The sequence below is a fragment of the Anomalospiza imberbis genome, chromosome 10 (genome assembly GCF_031753505.1).
Source record: "Anomalospiza imberbis isolate Cuckoo-Finch-1a 21T00152 chromosome 10, ASM3175350v1, whole genome shotgun sequence".
NCBI lineage: Eukaryota > Metazoa > Chordata > Aves > Passeriformes > Viduidae > Anomalospiza > Anomalospiza imberbis.
In genome coordinates this window covers 14,745,673-14,760,545 of record NC_089690.1, presented here as the reverse complement: position 1 = coordinate 14,760,545, position 14,873 = coordinate 14,745,673, and the positions used below count along the sequence as shown (strand labels likewise).

General features: G+C 46.3%; 1 protein-coding gene and 1 long non-coding RNA gene across 2 annotated transcripts; both read left to right on the top strand.

The window, feature by feature from the left end:
* Nucleotides 1–6,337: 6,337 nt before the first annotated feature.
* Nucleotides 6,338–8,730, top strand: CHST2 (carbohydrate sulfotransferase 2). Its single transcript, XM_068200785.1, has one exon. It carries the CDS (start codon nt 6,478–6,480, stop codon nt 7,765–7,767), a length of 1,290 nt encoding a protein of 429 aa, XP_068056886.1. The 5' UTR covers nt 6,338–6,477; the 3' UTR covers nt 7,768–8,730.
* A 680-nt stretch (nt 8,731–9,410) lies between these two features.
* LOC137480001 (uncharacterized) lies at nt 9,411–14,145 on the top strand. Its single transcript, XR_011002642.1, has 2 exons — nt 9,411–11,725; nt 12,347–14,145. It is a non-coding gene; the product is annotated as an uncharacterized lncRNA (long non-coding RNA).
* The last annotated feature ends 728 nt before the right edge of the window (nt 14,146–14,873 follow it).

Genomic DNA, 14,873 nt, shown 5'->3' with positions numbered 1-14,873 from the left:
GGCGTGGGATGAGGAGGGTGGAATTGATGCATACAGTTTGGATTTGTGGAAGATGGAGCAGCCTGTGCCCAGGATTGAACTTCCAGGACCATTACCAGCAATCACAATCATCACCAAAGCCATCACTAGGAGTAGAAACCAGTTTTCATCTTTTTCAAGCCATGGTAAAGAGGTACAGCTCTGGTGTTCAGGCATGGTTTAGCCAAATGTTTTCACCTGCTAGATTCTGCTAGAGCAAACACTGACCACATTGTTGCAGATAGAAACTCAGGAAGGTAGAGGTGAATCTTCTGAAGTTATTATGGTATAGAGGTTTACACTGCAGCTGATACTGGGCATTTTCACCATGAAGTCTGCATCTCTTCGATTGCTGGTGATTTTTTTTTCCTGGCATTTCAGGTTATCTTCCCTGTCTGATGAGAAAAGAACAGTCTGCTGATTAACTGAATGGAGACTTTTGCTTTGGGCAAATTCTGGAAAAGAATTGGCTATAAACTTTTAGACATGAGACTGGGTTTGGATTCTGACCATTGTGTGAACTACAGGGCTGGAGATTCTCATCCTCTGTTTTTGCACAGGGTAATTATACTAAATAAATAAAGAGAGGGAAAGAAAGAAAGAAGATAAGTTTGTAATAAAGTCTGATTTTTAGGCAGTTTCACCAGAGAAAACTCATCTTTCATGCCAGCCTGCAGGAAGTCTTCACTGTGGTATGGAGTAGAAATATGAAAATGCTACAGATAGAGAGTCCCTTTTTCTCAAATTCTTGGGATTTTCAAGAGTAATTAGCAAATGATTTATGTTACTCTGAGTTTTGAAGAGATGCAAGAACCTTCCTAGACAAGTCATATATAGCACAATGTATGTTACTTATGAGAGAAACTGAATTCTCACTCTTTTGCCCAAAGCTGTGTGTTTTAATTTTTAGACAAGGATTGGCAACTCTCTTCCCTGGGATTTAAATTTGTCCAATCCACAGTCAAATGAGGACTGGTTATTTTGCTTTATCACCTGAGAGCTTAGATCCAAGGGAACATTGTTGTGTGGCTTCTGCCTGCTGCCCTCGGGGCGAGGAGAGGTAAAGGAGGCCCGTGGGACTGTGCAGCAGGAGGTGTGGGGTGCCAAGCAGAGCCCTGGGACAGGGATGCTCTCCAGTCCCTGGGACAGGGGTGGTACCCAGGGACAGGGCTGCCCTGAGCAGCTGAGGGCTCTGGGCACCCCAGGCCCTGGGGGTGACGGGTGTTTGGGTCATGGATTTGGAGTTTAGAGATGCCCAAATGTGTGGGGCTGAGGTAGCTTGTAGGTGTGACCTGCTAAAGGTTTGGGAAAATTTGATGTGAAACAGTGCATTGCCCGTTGTTTTAAAGGTACATGGCTATAAAAGTAGAATCTCTTCATTTCCTTTAGAACTTGAACCAGTTACACAACAGCCGAAAAAAGATTTCTAATCTTAATGAAAGTCAAGTAGAGACTAATGTACACTGCAGTGTCCCCAGGACATTTGCAAAGTTCTGGAATTCCTTCAGCTGCACAAACAAAAATTTATAAATATTTATTGAAATGTAGCTTATTGAAAATGTCACCTGTGCAACTGGAAGTGAACATGAAAGAGAAACTGAGGTGGCAGGGAACAGCTTGTTACAGACAGGTTGTTCACTTGGCTTTGTATTTCTGGTTTTGGAGTGGCTGCTTTAATTTTGGCCCCTGCCAGCTGCTTCTGCACACAAGTTCAGAAGGAACATCACAGAGAAAATGGACACTTTAGGAGGCAGATTGCAGCAGCTATCACTTAATGCAATGGCTGCTGAAGGATTCATCATTATTGGAAAAAAGTGTGCTTTGAGGGACATCAGCTACCACTGCTGCATGACATGTTGAATATGCTGTTAAGGTATCATGCACAATACTAAAAGGAAGGGTGCAAAATATAAACACCTGCAATTCTAAATGCTACTGTAGAGATTCTTCTCACCCATCTCCAGTGGTGAGACTAAAATACAGTCTAAAACGAATTCATAGGTTTCCCAAGTTTTGAGAGCTACTCAATTTTATATAAATTCTGTTCACGTTTTGTGTCCGTAATTTGTGCTTTAGTGTTAAGAATCTTACTTTTGGGCAATGTGTGAGGAATTCAGGATCTCTATTTATCCTGAATAGATTAGGCTAGATACAGGACTATTTAATCAGCACCCAGAACTTACCTCACACTAGGTTTATAACAGCATAAATCTCCATCTTCCAATTTCTTTTAAAAGATAAAATCTTGCTCAAGTTTGACTTCAGGAAAAACTTCTCCTTGTGCCCATTGCGTGCTTGAGAACATGAGAAAGGCAAATCTTAAAGCATGAAAAAATAGAATGTTGGGAAGTGTTCCAGTAAGGATGAAATCTTTTTCAGTCCCATTGCTTAAATGAAGGGATGTCGTGGAGGGGATCTTGGAGGATTCTGACTGGGGCAGTATCACTTTAAGGGAGGAAGAAACTCAGCTAGTCAGGAGTTGGGTTGCCTACATATTACATGTAAGATTCATAAACATAATTACTAAATATAAAATACTAAACTGTAACATAAAATATCTAAGTATTGAATGAAAAAAATATCCCATATATTTTAAATTGGGGCATTTTAATTGCAGGTACTTATCCGTCACTTTACACATTGCTGGCTGCAGAGTTTGACGTAAATGCAGCCACCCTACTTCTATATGAGTTTTGTAGTGTGTAACAATCTGCACTGGAAAAGGAGCATTCTCTTCTGCTCCTCAAAGCAAACTACATGTAATTGTCAAAAAGTAAAGCTGGCCTAGAAAGAAGTGTTGGGGCTCTGAATTTTGCTTTTTAAATGATGAAATTTGGTTTTTGAAGAAAGGAAACTTTTTGTTATTTGACATGGGTGATCTAGTATACTAAAATTAGTGAGCCTAAAATAGATTGACATGAAGTAAAATAGAGGGTGGAAAATGTACACTGAAGTACCTGAATATATTTGTGAAGAACTGTATTTGTTCAGCTGCAGAATGTTCCTCTTTCACGCACTTTCTGTGCCTCTTACCATTTTTTATACTTTGTGTTTCTTTGCCATATATGTTTCTAATGCTTTGTAACAGATGTGCAAATGATTTAAAAAACGAACCAACCAAAGCTCCAAACTTGTGAATTGAAAGTTGGCTGTATAAATCTGTTCCATATAAACTTATTCAATATTCATTGATATTGAATTATTCAAAGTACTAACTTGACTACCAGGTCTGAAACTTCTGGGAAGATCAGATAAAGCAGCTGCACTGAACCTGATTGATTGCAGTTGTGCGTGGGTACTTGGATCCTCCTGCACAGCATAAATGTCTACATTGCTCCAGTTTTGAAAAGTAAGATTCTGTTCAGCAACACGTAGGTCGAATTAAAGAGCTGCTGGCCTCGTGTTTTCCTCGTTGAGTTGGAGCAGTTTGATGAAGGCAGTGTTGCTTTCAGTTCTTCTGCACTCGCTGATTCAGGGAGATGTAACCACTGAGTAGCAGCAGGGATGGTGCAGAATCCAATTACAGCTTTTCATGTTTGGGTTTACTGATTAGTTTTACCATTTCAGATATTATACCTGTAGTTCATGTTTGCTTATCTTTGTTACTTGCTAAATTTTAAATGCTGTGAGAACTGGAGCTGGCATTGTAGGTTTTTTCAGAAAATTTAATATCTCTCTTCAGCCAAGTGAAATGGAAAGAAGGGATTAATTTGAACTTGATGGTATTGTAATGATTTTTTACTGCTATGAATTGGTTTTGCTCCCTGTAGTCTCTGTCCTTTATTGCATTAGTGCTGCAGAACAATAGTGGTGGGAGATACTGCTTTATGAACTCCTGCGTCTCAGTACTGCCATTGTCATTCATCCTCTAATATAGGCTAATTGATGCTACTACAGACCATTCCAGAATGAAAAAGAAACATTTCTGCTTTGGCTAGGTGGTGGTTACTTCATCTGTAGTGAGCACGGAATGCCAAATAAATATTTGATGTAAAGCTTTATAAAAATATATATAAAAAAGCAAAAGTCTTCTTTTATGTGAGGAACTCTTGGATTAGAACTAAAGAATAAATTAACTGCAAGAATTTTATGCTACAAGATGCTCCAGAGGTTAATTATTTTTCATTATATGCTGCGTTTCAAGAGTTACAAGTCAATCGTTTTAAGTTCATCAGGTTTAAACTGCACATTTCTTTTGCAAACTAGATACAAATAATTTGTACACAATGTGGCTTTAAAGACTTCCTCTGGAGCACTGTAGGGTAAAAAAATGGCTTCCCCTTCCCCCTCACTTTGATGAGATAGAGACTTTTTCTCGAATATTTAATGGTTATTTAACGTCTGCTATTAACAAATTACTTCTGTATGAAAAGTCCCAGTGACATTGAAACACTGCCGCCAGGGTCACCGGCAGCTCGTGGGACGGTTCCGAGCGGCCTGTGTGCTTTGCTGGCCGTGTCGCAGGCGGGACGGCGGCTGCGGGTGGCACTGATGTCACACACCAGGGGAGCCCCCTGCTCCCATCCCGCTGCCACCCTGCCCTGACAAGGCTCGGAGAGGGGAGTCCTCCTGCTACAGATCTTACCCTTCACTTTGAGGCTGGAAGGGGCTTAGAAGTTTTTCCAGAAAGGGAGCTTGGCTGTTAATATCCCTGCAGAAAACGTGGGAGGAGCATTGAAATGTTTTGATAAGGGACACGAAGATTGCTTACATGTTTAGCTCCTTCACCCTCTTGTACTGTTTTCTTGCATTTATTGAATTGTGTGCTACCTGGCAAGACACCCACCGGGTGAATTTGTGCTTTATCTGTTTTCTGAGTGTCAAAGCTTTTGCTGTAGTGTCAGATCCGTGCTGTTAATAAATGTTCCAGCAAAATCTCCCCAGTGTCATTTGTTTGTGGAGGGATTGGTCTGAGTCTGAGCCAGGGGCAGCTGCCCAACAGCTCAGGCTTCCAGCTGCCCGGGGAGACGGGCCGTGTATATCTGTGCATGGTGAGAAAGGCTGCACCAGTGCGAGAGCTCCTGGGTAGAGAAAGCAATGGACAGGAGAGAGCCGCCAAATGCTTCTGTAACTCGTGAGCAACCTCGGAGTGCTCCGAGCTCGGTCGGGCGCGGAGGAAACCGCTGAGAAAATTCCGTAAGAGTCACTGGGCTTTGCCGCAGGCCCATCGGGAAGCCTGTGCCCACGAGTGCGCTGTCCCCGCGGGACCCGCCACTCCGTACCCTTTTCAGGCGCGTTTTGGGGATGTGGTCGTCTTTAAAGCACCAGTGCTGCCTGGAGCTGCACCACTGCTTACGCTGCCCTTCCCACAGCGCTGTGTCTCCAGGACACAGGAGAAAGCGCTGCCCGTTTTCGCTCCCACCTGGAGCAGGGAGTCTCGGGGCCCATCGCCGGCCAGCTGCCGGCTCGGTGCTAGCGGGGCCGGGGCCGGAGCCGGAGCGGGGCCGCGCTGGGCTCGGGGCCGCCCGGGCTGGCTGCCCGTGGGCCGGGGCAGCACCGCGCTCCGGCCACTCCACGACCGAAGGGGCCGCCCGGTGACCGGGCACCAGCTAGAAAAGCACTGTGAAGAACGGCGGGCGGATAAATTTGTGCTGAGCTCTGCCAGGAAGATCCAGTGCGAAGATTTTTTTTTTTTTAACGTTTTGAAGAACCTTTGAGAACTCCGAGTTTCTGCACAAACCAAGACAAGGGCGGCGGGGCTGGCCCCGGAATCCTCTCAGGCCTTTCAGGAATCTTTTCCCCCCTCTTCTGTTTTTCCCGTTACCGGCGCAGCTCCGCTGTACGAGGGGTACCCGGTGAGGAGCCTCCCGCCGGGCTGGGCTGACGGAATCGCCCCGGCAAAGCAGAGAGGGGCTCCCAGAAGCGCCCGCCGCCCTCCGGCGGTGCGGGGCCCGGCCGGGGTCGGGGTCGGTGCCGATCAGCCCGGGCTCTCCCCGGAGGCGGCGGGGCGGAGCGGGCGGAGCGCTGCAGCCGAGGCCGGGCGGCGGGGCCGCCAATGGCGAGCGCGGGGCGGGCGCCGCCAACCGGGGCCGCCCCTCGCCGGCGGCGGCGGCACCGGAGCTCTGCCGGCGCGGCGGGGGCGGGGCGGGGAGCGGCGGTGCGCTCTGTCGGGGCGGCGCAGCCCCCGCCCGCCCCTCGCTGCCGCCCCGCGCTGTGGGGCGGAGCGGAGCGCGGTTCCGCCTCGCCCCGGCGGCCGCCGTGAGCTGCGCTGCGGCGGCGCCCGCGGCCGCTCGGCGATGGCGGCGCGGGAGAAGCGCGGGGCGGGCGGGCGGCCGTGCCGCTGCTAAGTAGGGCAGGGGCGGGGGCGGCGGCGGCAGGGCCGTCGCGGCGGCTGCGCTATGCGGGCCGGGCGCAGGGGGCCGGCCGGGACACGGCGCCGGGGGCGGCGCGCCCTGCTGCCCGCCGCGGGCCCCGGGGCGCCGGGGCGCTGAGCAACAGTTGGCCCCGCCGCCGCCCAGCATGAAAGTGTGCCGGCGGAAGGCGCTGGCGCTGTGCCTGGGCTACGCGCTGCTGCTGCTGCTCGCCGCGCTCAACCTGCTGGAGTACAAGTGGCGGCGGGAGCCGCGGCGCTGCGGGGAGCCCCCGGCAGCCCCCCGCCACCACCCCCCGCCGCCGCCGCCACCGGCCGGGAGCCGCGGGCCGGCGGGCGCCCGGCGGCAGCTGGTCTATGTCTTCACCACCTGGCGCTCGGGCTCGTCCTTCTTCGGGGAGCTCTTCAACCAGAACCCCGAGGTCTTTTTCCTCTACGAGCCGGTGTGGCACGTCTGGCAGAAGCTGTACCCCGGGGACGCCGTCTCGCTGCAAGGGGCGGCCCGCGACATGCTGAGCTCCCTGTACCGATGCGACCTCTCCGTCTTCCAGCTCTACAGCACGGCGGGCGCCGGCAAGAACCTCACCACGCTCGGCATCTTCGGGGCGGCCACCAACAAGGTCATCTGCTCCTCGCCCCTCTGCCCGGCCTATCGCAAGGAGGTGGTGGGAATGGTGGATGACCGGGTGTGCAAAAAGTGTCCCCCGCAGCGCCTCAGCCGCTTCCAGGAGGAATGCCACAAGTACCACACGCTGGTCATCAAGGGCGTCCGTGTCTTTGACCTGGCCGTCCTGGCCCCGCTCATGCGGGACCCGACCCTGGACCTCAAAGTCATCCACCTGGTGCGGGACCCCCGGGCCGTCGCCAGCTCCCGCATCAAGTCCCGGCACGGCCTCATCCGGGAGAGCCTGCAGGTGGTGAGGAGCCGGGACCCCCACATCCACCGCATGCCCTTCCTTGATGCTGGCCACAAGCTGGGCGGGAAGAAGGAGGGGGCGGGCGGCTCGGACTACCATGCCCTGGGTGCCATGGAGGTCATCTGCAGCAGCATGGCCAAGACCCTGCAGACTGCTCTGCACCCCCCTGACTGGCTCCAGGGCAATTACATGGCCGTGCGCTACGAGGACCTGGTGGTGGAGCCCATCAAGACCCTGCGGCAGGTGTACGGCTTTGTGAACCTGGCAGTCAGCCCGGAGATGGAGAAGTTCGCCCTCAACATGACCAGTGGCCCCGGGTACTCCTCCAAGCCGTTCGTGGTGTCGGCCAGGAACGCCACCCAGGCGCTGAGTGCCTGGAGGACTGCTCTCAGCTACCAGCAGATCAAGCAGGTGGAGGAGTACTGCCACCAGCCCATGGCCCTGCTGGGCTACGAGCGGGTCGGCAGCCCCGAGGAGGTGAAGGACCTCAGCAGAACGTTGCTCAGGAAGCCGCGGCTGTGACGGGGCAGCGGCGCCCGCCGGGCGCCCGGGGCTGGCGGAGCCCGGGCAGAGGAGCCGCTCCGGCTGCCTTGAGTGAGGGAGGGAGCCGGGAAAAGCAACCTGGTCTCCGATTTCCTCCAAAGGCTGCTGAAGGGTAACATACAATAATGTGATGATTTCCGTTGTTTTTTTGGTTTTTTTTTTTTTTTTTTTTAACCCGCCCCCTTTGCGTTGGGTTAGATTCGATTTAAAAACCAAAATCAAGTGGAACTGAAAATATGTGTAAAGCCCCTTCCTCCTCTCTAAAATGCCAGGCAGTTATTCTGTACCAATATCGTGTTCATGAAGTTCTTGTGGGTTTGAAGATGGTAACAAAAACTCTTGCACAATTCCTTACACATCTTTATCTCCCTTGGTGTGGAGGGGATGCCCTTGGAAAACATAATGCTGAAAATCAGACTTTTGTATGAAAACAAATGTTCAGACATGATAGTAATAAAAGAAAATAATAAATGATATTCATTTTTATAATTACCTCAATTGTTTGGGAAATACAGTGTTGCATATGTACAGCTGGAGGGGATGCTTGCTTAACGTGGACTTCTTAAAGGGTATGGGCGGAGGGCTGGAGTGCAACGTTTGATGTGATCAAAGATCAGGAGCTGCTCTTGCAGAAACAAATACAGATCTTGCAAGTGTAGTACAGGTTATATGGCTGTGTCAAAGCAGGATTCTATTTAACTATTGTCTTTTCTGTTGTATTTTAAAAGTCTTTCAAGTGCCACTGTATTAGTGTCCTAAGAGTTTTAAAACGTTTGCCATCGCAGCAGTATTTATTTTTGTCTTGACATGTATGTCCAGGAGTCACTGTCAAGTAGAAGTGGATCTACAGTGTGACAAGAAATGCAGGATTTAAAAAGACATTTATCATACTGGAAACATTAGCATGTGTGACAACAAAAATAAAATTATATATATTATATATATTATATAGTGCTAACAAAAGATAAGATGTAAGATATTTCTTGACATTGATTGGTAACAGGCAGAGCAGGGGAGCATAGAAAAATGCATAAAATGATTTATTTTTTCCCTTTGTCTGTGTCCGAGGGTATATTTATGTACGAAGAGGGAGGAAATGTACAGCTGTGTGTTCATGGCTGTAATAGAGCTTTTATGGAGCCAGCCCAGCGTTTGATTTCAGAGCGCTGGTTGGAGACTCATTGCCTGTGAATTGTCATTGCTCTGTGATGGAGCCAGATGGTGGTCTGGCTCTTTCTGGGAGCTCTGCCTAGAGTATGTCCCATCGTTAAAACTTGATGATTAAAAAAAAAAAAAAAAAGAAGAAAAAAAGGAGATTTTACTACTTCTGCTTTTGTAATTTCTTGGAAACAGTCCATTTATTAAAGGTTAAGTGGTGTGTTGCATATGAAAAGTGCAGACACCCTAAGTAGTTTTTAATCTTGGTGTTCTCTGCTGCTCTTTGAAGGCTCATTTTGGAACTTGAGTTTTTAAACAAATGTAGTTTTGCCAAACTGTTCTCTTAGGAGACTACAGACTTTTCTACAGGAAGTACATTTTACATTGCCTATTTGGGTGTTGTGCCTTCAGAAAATGTGAAGAGTATGAGTAGGAAAAAGAGACTGATTTGTGAAAATAAATTAATATAAACAGGATACTGATATGTGTGTGTGTGTATGTGTGGGTGTATGTGTGAAAATTTTAGTGATGTGTAATATGTCTATTTCTTGTAACTCAAACAGCTGATAACTGGCTACTAAGATTTTTGAGTTCTTGATGAAATTTTGGCATTAGATGTTGAATTTATTCTGAAAAGGAAAAACATTTAATAAACTAGTTAAAAGATTATTGCATAAGGTTGCCTATACACTTGCTGAATAACTGCATTACATGTTGGTTCCCTCAGCTCATTTTCACCATCAGTGAAATAACATAAAATCTAGCAATGGGAGATCTTTTAATTGGCCTGTTAGGATGTATTCCCAGATTCCAGACAGCAGTGCTAGAAACGGGAGGGATAGTTAATTTGGTATTTAAAATACAGATTAAGGTACTTGTGTTGTTGTGGAATGATGTGTTTTGTGTTACCACTGTGCATGTTCAGTGCAGTGCTGAGAGGATTTTGGGTGTTTGGCTTTGGGCTGTACCCAGCGGGGTTTTATTTTTTCTTTGGTTGTTGTGTCCGGGGGCAGTGCTTGAAAATCTGACCTGCTTACAAGGTGCTTGCTTTTTCTCCATGCCTGCCGTCCGAGGCTGCCTGCTCCCCTGCCCTGCCCTGCCCGTGCTCCAGCGCTGCTGCGGGCGGGGCGGGCGGCTGGAGCTGGGAGCCAGCCCCGCTCCGGGACACTGCCGCCGCCTCGGCTCCCGCTGCCGTCAGCGGGGAACTTGGCTTGGGTCTCTAGATGGGGGCTTTCCATGGCAGCATGTTACAGCAAAAGCCCTTTTGATCTGGGGAGCTGAAGCATGGTCATTTCTGCGTGCAGAATTCCTTGGTCTTTTTAGGGGAAGTTTTCAGGATGAGTTAAAGTGAACAGGAATTGATTGCCCTCTGGGAGTGTGAAACAGATGAGCCCAATTGACTTAGCTTCCAAAAATGTCCTTTGGCTCCTAATTATGTTAAAAATCTCATCCTGTCATTCTGAGAGAGCACTTGCTGCTCTTCTAATAGTGGTGCATTGCAAGCATCTGCTTCACTTTCCCGATACAAACACTGCCAGTAGAGTTACAGCATCTGAATCTGGTCCATTATTTGGGCTCCACCTACTACATTGCAGCAAGGAATCACCCAACATACTGTCCAACTGTACCCTGGTGTGCTTTGGTGAACAAAAGAAACAATGCAATGTTCATTTTGTGAAAATAAAGGACTGCATGTTTTTCAGGTAAAGCTTCAGGAAAACGGAATGGTTCCAGATCCTGCTTGTGTAAAATGCTGGTGGGCTAAGCCCTATGTTTAATGCTGCTCTATTAAATATGTCTGTGAACAACTGGCAATTAAAAGATTATTTTTAGCCCTTTTTTCTATTCGGGAAATAGAATTAGAGGAACTTTAACAAGCCAAACAGTTGAAAAAAACCTAAAAATATAGGGTACCAGAAAGATGAAGGACATGGTTACAAATTAAGTTTTCCTTTTGTGAAGATGGACAGCTAGCTGTGGTCAGAATAAACTTGACTTTTAAGCTTGAGAATAGTCCTGAGTTTGCTTTCTGTCTGATTTAATAATTACAGTGTGCTGCTTCAGCTGAAGCTAATGCTTATATTGGTGAAGAATCAATAGCATAAACAGGGCGCAGGGTGCACTCAGTTGCATGGGAGGGAGATGCTTCTGAAGACTTGACACGTTGGTTTGGTGGAAGAGAAAGGCCAATGGGCAAGTACGTGTTGCTTCCTGCTGTGAACAAAGCCAGAACCTCAAACTATTGTGGTAGATTGCAATGATCATTCAGTGCATGAAAACAGGAAAACTCTCTGTCTTCCACTGAATCAACTAAACCACAAGATGTGTAGAAGTGTGCAAGTTGCTGCTGCTAACTTCGGAGCTGACAATGAAAAAAATGTTAGATCAAGTATCTTGCATTCTTTCTTAACAAAAGGAGGAAGTCCCTTATTTTTCCAATCACTTTGTAATTTGTCAGACATTAAACATCATGCCGTGACTGGGAAGAGGAACAAAATTTAAACCCACAAACCTTGTATTTCCATTGTGATTAGAGCTTGTGTCTTCAGAGGTGAAATACTGATGGTTATAGGCAATCCTGAAACAAGTGTTTCTCATCCTGTAGGCCATGAGAAGAGTAGTGAGATTATTTCCCCTTCATTTCTATTTGCTAGTGGTGTGTTGAAAATGAAAGGTGTTTAACATGAGCCCTTGCACACCACACAGGTGGTCTGAGAGTTGGTGTTCCAGCTTTGCTCCTGTGCATCCCATAAATGCAGACATGGGTCCCTTTGGAGAGGTGAATGCCAGTTGTGCCCAGTTGTGTGGGGCTGTTTACGTGAACAGACTGAACATGGGGCAAATGCTGTCTCCGTTGTTACTTCATTGGATGGATCAAAAATGTTATTTTTCTACTGCCATTTCAATTAAGGGTGTTGTATAAATATTACTCTGCTGGAATTATGCATATGAATAAGGTAAGCAGATTTAATTTGGAGGCTCTAAGTGAATGTGAGACTGTTTGCCATTGATGTATCTGACTTCAACTGTCCGTGCTTTCTGCTGAGTTATCCTGGCCGTCAGTACACAGGGTTTGTATTTTGTATCAGAGGTCCTGAGCAAGATCTTTAAAAAATATGCATGTTTTATAATTAAAGAATACATAGGATAACATTTCTGCAATAATCATGATATTGTGCACATTTAAAGTAAAAAATAAGGTTTATCTGGTTTATTTGGGTTCCCTGGCAACAAATGAGTTCTGTTAACATGTCCAAATAACAGCTCTTCGCTGTTGTGGCATCCATGATTCTTTATGGAAGTTATCATTTCTGCAAAGAAAATGCATAGAATTGGTACAACACAGACTGATTTATATTTGCAAGTTGGAAAATTTCCTTCTATTTACTTTAATTTGCAGCTTGGGGCTCCCTGCATCATGAGATGATGAAAGAACACAAGAATGGGCCTGCATTATTGACTGTGCAGAGTCTGGGTCAATGCAAATTCACTGAGAATCAGTGCAAAATGTAAGGTGTCCCATCTTCCCTTGATCCATGAACAGCTGGAATTCCTCACACAGATCAACACCATGAAAGCTATGAAAAATAATCATAATATAATGGCCTTGAAAATGATAGAACTGGGGTTAAGAATCATCTGCTTCTGCACTGAAATACAAAGCTTTAATATATGTGTAAAAATATATGGCTTATTTCCTCACAGAAGAAAATTCTGTATGTGAGACACACATTTACACCAACTGTTGTGGGTGAGCTCTCTGGTGTCCACTGCAGTTCTGAGATAGGAATGTGCTTGTTGTAAACAGGGCGATGGGAAGGGATTTGAGGGCGAGTGGTGGGTTACCATCTCTTTGTTTCTCTCAGAAAAACTGGTGAGTAGCCAACACAGCCTGCAGGGCTTTTAATATGAGGTACTGCAAACTTCTGTCTGGATATAATTTCATTATTCTGATGGGATTTGAATGGAAATAGGATTTTCATGCTGAAAAACAAGATGAAAATGTGGTTGCAAGAACTCCCCAAATTAAATATTACAAGCAAAGCAGCCTGAGCAAGAAAGGATCTGCTGAGCCACCTTTGTCCCAGCATCAGTTGAAGTGGAAGTTGTTAACTGGAAGGGGCTCGATAGATACAATATTAAGAAATCTGAAGATTCTAGTAAGCTTTAAGTGTGATTTTCAAGAATATCTGCATGTGCCATTTTCATTGGAGTTGGAATATTATGCAGGAGACAGCAGGAGTTGTATTTCAGGGTGCCTCTGGAAGTCATAGCCTCATAAATTTGCATTGGCGGGGGCCTGTGGGGATTTCTGGTCCAAACTATTGCTTGAAGCAGGGTCAGCTTATGAGATCAAGCTAGGTTGCTCCAGGTTTAACTTGCTGGGTCTTGTAAACCTGCAAGGACAGAGACTGCACAATCTCCCTGGGCAACCTCAGTGCTCTGTGGTCCTTGTGGTGATCCATGGTGCTTCAGCAAAACCAGCCCCAAAATCACTAAACCTGTTACATAAATTTATTAATATTTGCCTGTGACTACTGACGTGGGTCATGTCCTCACTTCCCTTTAACTGCAAGAGATGTTGGCTCCAGCTCAGCCGTTGCAAAAGGTCATTAGCAAAGTGGCTAATGAGTAGTGATCTCAGTGGAAAAATGTGGATTCACAATTAGAACACTGCATCCAGCAATATCCCTTGTTTTACCCAAGAGAGATAAAGAGGAGAGCAAAGGCAAAAGAAATTCACTTAGAAGAAAGGAAAGGAATACAAAGCAGGGCTTATCAGAAGTTGCTCTTTCTCTGCTATAGGAAGAAAGAAATACTATTAAGGAAAATTGAAAGAAACAAATGACACCATGCAGTAAGGTCAGGAGAGGATGAATAAAGGCATTTGCATGTTAAAAGCAGCGAGGATAGAAACCTGAAGGACAGAAGATGAAATGTGATGCTATGTGCTGTAACCATTTGTAATTAATCATGATATACAGAAAGAATTCCTCAATTCTAAGTTCACAGTTTTAGATTCACTGATTTTCCTCACAGTTTCAAGATGAATTTCAAACAGGAATAATTTTCATAATTATTCAGATAGTTTTGATGTTCCAATTTGTTTTGTGTATAGATAGAAACAGAGTTGCTGAACTTTTGTCTAAATATTCCTCTCTGCAGACCTCTATGCATAAATTCACAGGCCCCCTAGTCTGCTAAATTCTTGGCACCTTCTTGTTTTCCACCTGCCAGATGGCTCCTTCTCCCACCAGTCAGGGTTATCAACAATTATCTGTTTCAAGCCATGTGCATGTCTCATAACAGTTTATCATGGGAGACATAAAATGGAAAAGTGACATATTTAGTGTTTATGTAACTTTGAGAATCACTCTTGGCAGCTTTCATTACTTGCTTATTTGCCACTGGTGGTTCCTTTTTATGTTTGCTGTACTGATGTGGCATCAGCCCTTCAGATCTCAATTTTTCAGTTAATTTACTAAAACCAGACACCTTGCACACTCAGTCAGCTGGTGTTTTTAGGTGTTCTAACTTAGCTGGTCGAGTGGTGACCTGTTTTGTTCTTCAGAACACCCTTATACCTGCTTGACCTCTCTTTTCCCAAGTAACAAGTGGTAGGAAACAAGGAAATGGACTCAAGTTGCTTCAATAAATGTTTAGACTGGATATTTGGAAACATTTCATCACCTTGAAAGGCTTGCCAAGCAATGGAACAGGCAGCTTAGGGAAATGGTCCAGTCCCCAGCGCCAGAGGTATTGAAAAGACATGTGGATGTGGTGCTTAGGGACACGGCTTAGAGCTGGGTTAATGGTTGGACTTGACATCATAAAGGTTTCAGAACCTAAATGGTTCTCTGACATGATGGTGACATCAGACCCTGCCAGTGCCATACGGGGGTGGTTGGAGGCACTGGGGCTCCTGC

What these genes read in the sequence shown, in the direction of transcription:
- CHST2 (XM_068200785.1), top strand. Translation starts at nt 6,478, where the DNA reads ATGAAAGTGTGCCGGCGGAAGGCGCTGGCGCTGTGCCTGGGCTACGCG.